Source organism: Gekko japonicus, unplaced genomic scaffold, assembly GCF_001447785.1.
Source record: "Gekko japonicus isolate JY-2015 unplaced genomic scaffold, Gekko_japonicus_V1.1 scaffold986, whole genome shotgun sequence".
In the NCBI taxonomy this organism is placed as follows: Eukaryota; Metazoa; Chordata; class Lepidosauria; order Squamata; family Gekkonidae; genus Gekko; species Gekko japonicus.
This window is the reverse complement of record NW_015164700.1, coordinates 421,992-428,603: the sequence shown is the minus strand read 5'-3', so window position 1 is coordinate 428,603 and position 6,612 is coordinate 421,992. Positions and strand designations below refer to the sequence as shown.

At 46.3% G+C, this 6,612-nt stretch overlaps 1 protein-coding gene across 1 annotated transcript in view; it reads left to right on the top strand.

Moving 5' to 3' along the window:
- The window catches only part of LOC107108944 (chromosome unknown open reading frame, human C2orf76), a 31,114-nt gene that overhangs the window by 14,890 nt on the left and 9,612 nt on the right, over positions 1-6,612 (top strand). The window contains exons 4-5 of the mRNA XM_015409505.1: positions 2,940-2,977; positions 3,132-3,213. Of these exons, the coding sequence (XP_015264991.1) occupies positions 2,940-2,977; positions 3,132-3,213 (120 nt within the window). The remainder of the gene's footprint in view (positions 1-2,939; positions 2,978-3,131; positions 3,214-6,612) is intronic.

Sequence of the window (6,612 nt, the reverse complement as noted above, 5' to 3'; positions counted from 1 at the left end):
ACCAGCCATGGCTTGCATTGCCTGGTTCAGATCTTCTGGGTTGGAGTCCGACCGGCCGCCCAACATCAGATAGAGCTGGGTGTCATCTACATATTGATGACACCCTAGCCCATGCCTCCGGGCAATCTGGGCAAGGGGGCGCATATAGATGTTAACATCGGGGAAAGCACAGCCCCCTGGGTCACGCCGCATTCAAGCGGGTGTCTCTGGGACTGCTGTTCCCCTAGTGCCACCCTTTGTCACCGACCCTGGAGAAAAGAGGCAAGCCATTGAAGGGCAAGCCCCCATATCCCCACGTCGGCAAGGTGGCGGGTCAGCAGCTGATGGTCGACCGTATCAAATGCGGCCGACAGATCTAACAACAATACCGCCACACCGCCTCAATCCAGATGCCTCTGGAGGTCATCAGTAAGAGCGACCAGCACTGTCTCTGTCCCATGCTCCGGGCAAAAGCCGGACTGGCAGGGGTCCAAGGTGGAAGCGTCATCTAGGAAGCTCTGTAGTTGTAACGCCACCGCCCTCTCAATTAATTTGCCCAAATAGAGTAAATTGGAAAGCAGCCGATAGTTGGCCAATTCAGCCGGATCCAGTGATGGTTTTTTCAAGAGGGGGCGGACCATCGCTTCCTTGAGTGCCCCCAGGAAATGCCCCTCAGAGAGGGACGTTGATAATCTCCCTCAGGGCACCTCGAAACCCCTCGTGGCCCGCTTTAATGAGCCAGGAGGGTCATGGATCAAGGCTGCATGTGGTTGGGCGCACAGATACGAGCAATCTGTCGACTTCCTCCAGACTAAGTGGGCTAAAACAATCCAAACCCAAAATATGCCTACCCAGCTGGAAAGAAAAGACAAAAAAATGTACTATGAAAATATCAATGGTACAGATACGTCTTTGTTACTGTACTGAAAGCATACAAAGATTGTGAATATCCTTAGCAAGGCTTTCTGTAACTGTGTCTCCATTACTGAATTTGGAGGATTTGTTCCAGATGTTTGTGGGCTGTCATATTTACCATTTCATTGTTAGTTTAAAGAAACAAACTGCAAGGTGATCACAGTTTATCTGGTATAAAAGGTATATGTTTTAAGCAATGGTTTGGACTGCTGTGAGTCCATTCTGCTAATGGTGGATATTTCCATCAATGGAATATGTATTTTCCACCAGTGGAAGGCTCCTGCAACTAGCAGAATAGAAGGATCCAACCTAATATCCTTAGTGAGGGCTGTCCATGGCAAAGAGTCATCAGCTTTGGTTGGTTGTGCATGATTAACCATGCATGTTATAAAGGGTTAACAAGAAGAAAAGTATGCAGAACTTCCCTCCGTGGGAGCAATCCTATGTCTACCCAGAAGGAAGTCTCGTTTTATTCACTGGGGCTTACTCTCAGTAAAGGGTTCTTAGGACTATAATGTGTGTTAAAATCTGAAGGCAAGATGGCTTATTCTGAGGCTGAGTTCAGACTGGCAGTTTGCCCCGATATAGGCACGAGCCAGAAACGTTTCACAAACGGATTAAAGGGGCCGTTCACACAAGCACATTTGTCAGATGTTCCCCAGCCGAACTCAACCCGTCTTGTAACGCTTCCCTCCTGAGTTTAAAAGATACCTGGTGAAAGTGGTATCAAACCCTAGAAAGCGCGATTATCCTGTGTCCATCCCGCTTCCCGGAAGTGTGAACGTGAAAAGCCGTGATCCGGTAGGGATGCACATAAGCGCACATAACCGGATTACCAGAAAAAGCCGCTTACAGCCATGCCTCCAGGCCAACAGTGTGAACACTCCCTTGCACCTCCTCCCGCATCAGTCAGTGCAGTGTGACCGGGAAAACCCGGAACAGTTTGTTCTGGGTCTTTTTTGCCACGACTCCCTCTTGCTTCAAAGTGCCAGTCTGAACTCAGCCTGAGACCCAGTGTCGTGTCATGTGGACTCAGGCACATCAGGAAATAGCAGATGTTAACTTACACACATTCTCCAGTCCCAACGTGTGTTCCTGCCAACTGAACACAGTTGAAGCAGTGAAACGTGTTATTATTTTACTTACACAGAAATGTAAGTAAATCCCCCTTTATGAATTCCATAACTTCTACGTTGATTTTGCCTGCACTTTGGGAATGTGTGACTTTCTTAGAAACCCTTGTTTGTGCTCATCACATCACAGGCCCCGCGGTAGGTATATAAGTGAGCTGTTACAGAATAGCAAGTGCTGGAATGCTGTGTCCACACATACTTGGAAACTACGGAACTGAATTGGACTTGCTTCTGAATAAATGGGAATAGAATCATGCCATTAGCGTCACAAGTGATATTGGCTGAGGGTGATGGGAAAGGAACAGGATTTCCCCAGGCAACTGAAAAATGTAATGCTTGCACATTTTTAGTAGGGGGAAGAGAACTATGGAGGGGAAAATGCTACAAGATAAAAGCATGCATGAAGAATGTAACATCCAAGTCTTATGAGGAAAGCCTGAAAGAGTTGGGTATGTTTAGCCTGGGGGAAAAAAGGCTTAGAGGGGACATGATTGCAGTCTTCAAGTATTTGAAGGGCTGTCATGTAGAAGATGGAGCAGATCTAGTCTCTCTTCCTCCGGATTGCAAGACTAGATCTAATGGGTGGAAATTACAAGGGAGTCGTTACCGGCTAAATATCAGGAGAAACTTCCTAACTGTAAGAGTGGTTGAGAAGTGGAACAGGCTGCCTCGGGAGGTGGTGGATGCTCCTTCGCTAGACGCTTTCAAGCAGAGGCTGGACGACCATCTTTCGGGTATGTTGTAGGGCTATCTTTCGGCAGAGTGCAGGGGGTTGGACTAGATGACCTGTAAGGTCCCTTCCAACTCTAACATTCTATGATTCTATGTGCCTGAGACTTAGAGATGTTACAGACAGCTGTTCTGAATGCTTGATATCAAATTGTTGCTCAAAGCAAGTTCTCTCCCTTTCAGACACAATGAAGATTATTCACCAGGCGCATGGCTCTAAGGTACTTTTTTATGGTTCCCTCCTTAACCTCCTTAGATCTTTCTAAATTTAATTTGTTGGTGACAGAAGAGGTCTTACCCCTACTAGGATATAGAGGCATCCCTTATTTGGCAACCCCATATTTATTTTCATCCTCCCCCCTCTCCTATTTCTAGACCAATGAACTTGTTGTGAGTTTAGAAGATGATGACAAACTCATTTTGGCAGAGGACGGCACCCTGAAAGCAGCCGGAATCGGTAGGTAGTGCATTTGAATTGAGCGAAGACACAGTTCATTGTGTTTATTATCCTGAGTGACTGATTAGGTTTGGACAGCTGACTGAAAAGTAAATGCGACTCCTGATGTTGTCTGTGCAGCCTGGTAATTATCCATGATGGGAGGAGTGGGCTCAATGTACATTCATATCATTGGGAACGAGGGTACCACATATTTCTCTTCAGCATGCGAATGGAGATTCGGCTGAGTGTAATTTAAAATGATCGACAGCTTGGCTATTAGTACCATCTGCGCCGCTTTTAAACTGGTGTTTTGGTTGGAGATCTAAGCAGTGGAACCAGTGCAGAGTAATGGGAATCTATTTTACAAATCAGTTTTACCGATGTGTAGTGCAACGTTGGGTAGTCATCCAGATCACTCGGAGGCATGCGCGACCAAGAGAATGCGGTGCCTGTTGGAACATGCTTGTTCACTTTCTGGTAGGAAAGTACCACAGGGTATGCCATGCAGTGATAAACGTTGGAAAGCTGTGCAGCCTGGAAAACCAAGTGCCTTCAGGGGTGTAACTCTGGCTCCAAGCAAGCAATAGCTTGTGTTGGTAGTTTGGATGTTTTTTTAGTTAGCTCTCGGACCCATTCTCCCTCTGGGCAGGCCTCCTTTCAGACAGCTTCTTTACTAAAGGGCGTGCAAAGCAGAAATCTGCCTCTAGAGTCTGTTTGTATACATTACCACCTCAATTCCCAGCTCACTCATTCTGTTCACCAGTAGTACTTCTGTCTTGTCAGGATTAAGTGTTAGTTTATTAGCCTGCATCTACTCTAAAACTCACTCCATGCACTGGTTCAGGGTTTCTACATTCTCTCTGGAACCAGTGGAAGGAATGAGGTAGAGCTGAATGTCATCAGCGTTTTGGTGACCCAGATGAAATTTCCAGCAGTTACATGTAGATGTTAAAGTGCACGAGGCACAGGATGGAACCCTGCAACACGCCATAGATCAAACACCAAGGAGCTGAGCAGCGGTCCCCCAGCACCACCTTCTGAAACCTGCCTTCCAGGTAGGACTGAAACCATTGTAACATGGTACCTCCAGAAGGATACGATGATTGATGGCACCTAAAACCACTGAGAACTCCTGGAAAATCAGTAGGGTTGTGTTCCCCCGCATATGGCTAGGCATCCACAGGGGTGATATGGTTCCCAACAACCATTTAGCACATGTTCTGAAGTGGTCTGGAAGCTGAGTAAGTATTGGAGGTGACGAAGGAGGCCCCATTCCCTGCCACTACTTGGTAGTGGCTGGTAGAAGGAAAATGGGAGGGCTGTTTGGCGCCACATCAATGCCAATTCAGATTTTGTACCATAAAAGATGTCATTGCAAAGGCATGACGCTCTAGGATCATCATGGCTTAACCATAGACTTTGGGGTGAAACCTAGAGTGCTGCTAGACATGTCGACATCACTTCCAGTTTTTCACCAGAAGTTATATTGCTTGTTGGTACAATGCTGAAGAGATTGTCCCCACTCCCCCAGTTCTACTGCTAGTGGTGACAGCGTTATGAATTCTCACCCTTCAAATGAGGGGAAAGCCAGTTCCACCACCTGAGATTGAGAGTCCCTGACCCTATAACTAAAAAAATGAGAACGCACTATTTTGACATTAACTGGACGTTATAAGGGCTGTCCACTGAACCCCATGGAGCAGCTTCATGGAACCCTAGGAATCAGCAGTTTGAGAAACAGTGGCTTAGACTTATAACAATTTAAGTAGTACAGTGTATTAAGGCATTTCTTGTTTACATTTTTTTTTTAAATCTCATTCTTCATTCAGGGGGATCAGGTTGGCATCCATGAGTCTGTCAGTGGTTCAGAGAACTATATATTGGCCTTGTTGAGGGAAAACATCCTAGCTGTGTCTTCTAACTACCTGGGATAGTGTTAGAGACATAGTGGGATATAAATGTTGTACATAACTAATAAATACTTTACTGCACTGAATGAAATCCCTAGAACTTGAAGTAGCAGTAGATGGATCCTGTGAGGAACTGAATGCCTTTTTGCTCTTTTTTTAAATAAGACTGATCTGGGGAACTAACTGTGTGAGAGTGGCTGAGAGAAGGTTTGAGAGAAGGATAGCTGCTCTGTCCACAGAAAGCTCATTTCCTGAAATGGCATACTATGCCCCTTACCCAAAAATGATACCCTCAAAACAAGAATGTTCCAATCCAGAGAAACCATTCACAAGCAGTGAGTTATATGAGCGATTGTGTGCAATCTAAGAAAGACCGGATGTTTTAGAATTTCTTTTTAAAATGAGCAGAGTTGAATAATGATGTCCATTGTCACTTCATGTACCACCCCCCTTTATTGCTCTACTGAATTCTTGTTTGGTGTGTGGTAGTGCATTTCCCAACACTTATGAAGATGTCTGAAGCTAACTAAACGTTCTGCCTTCTGTAGCTGAATGGGAAGTACAGTCTACACTTTGTTTTCTCTGTGCATCTGCACAGGTATTTCTTCTGCCTTGTGTTCTCTCTTTTGCAATTTTTACTACATTTGAGGGGGGCAGTTAATAAAGAGCTTTTAAGCCTGAAGCTCCCTCCTAATCCCTCCCCAACACTAGATGTGGGACTGAAATATTACCTGAAGAAGCCTCATAATCCCCCCCCCATATATATAAAAGCCCAGTGTATTGGCACTTTCCGGCTCTCCCATTGGCTGCGCTGTGCACTCCATCGGCCATTGACCCGTCAACAACCACTCGAGTACTCATGTGCCATTGGCTAGGTGCTGGGTCCACTCTTCTCCCCCGCCCACTGCCATTCCCTGTCTGAATAAACTGCCAAACCTGCTGTGTGGCTCAGTTTCCCCTCAGTGGCTGTTGCTAGGCAACCAAGCTTGGTTCTGTCAGTAAAAAGGCAAAGGTAGGAGGCCCTTTCCAGGCCTACTTTGGCCTTTGTGGGGAACTCATTGGGGCCAGTCCTGACTAGGGTTGCCATCTCCAGGTTGGGAAATTCCTGGAGATTTTGTGGTGGAGTCTAAGAAAGCCAGAGTTTGGGGATGGGAGAGGCCTCAGCTGAACAGAATGCCATAGAGTCCACCCTCCAAAGCAGTTATTTTCTCCAGGGGGAGACCTAGGTTTTTGCTGTGGAAGCTGAGTGGGTGATTTCAGACCACTCACAGACTTTCAGCCCAGCCACCTCACAGGGTTGTAGTGCAGATCAAAAGGGGGAGAGGAGAATGATGTGAGCTGCTTTGGTTACCACTGTGGAGAAAGACTGTACTTTTCCAAGGTAGAGGCTGTAGGGAGGAGATTGAAACTTGAAGTCAGAGGGGAAGATAATGGTATGGTGGTGGTTGGCTGGGAAGGAGATAGGATTGCTACCTCCAGGTTGGGAAATTCCTGTAGATTTGAGGGG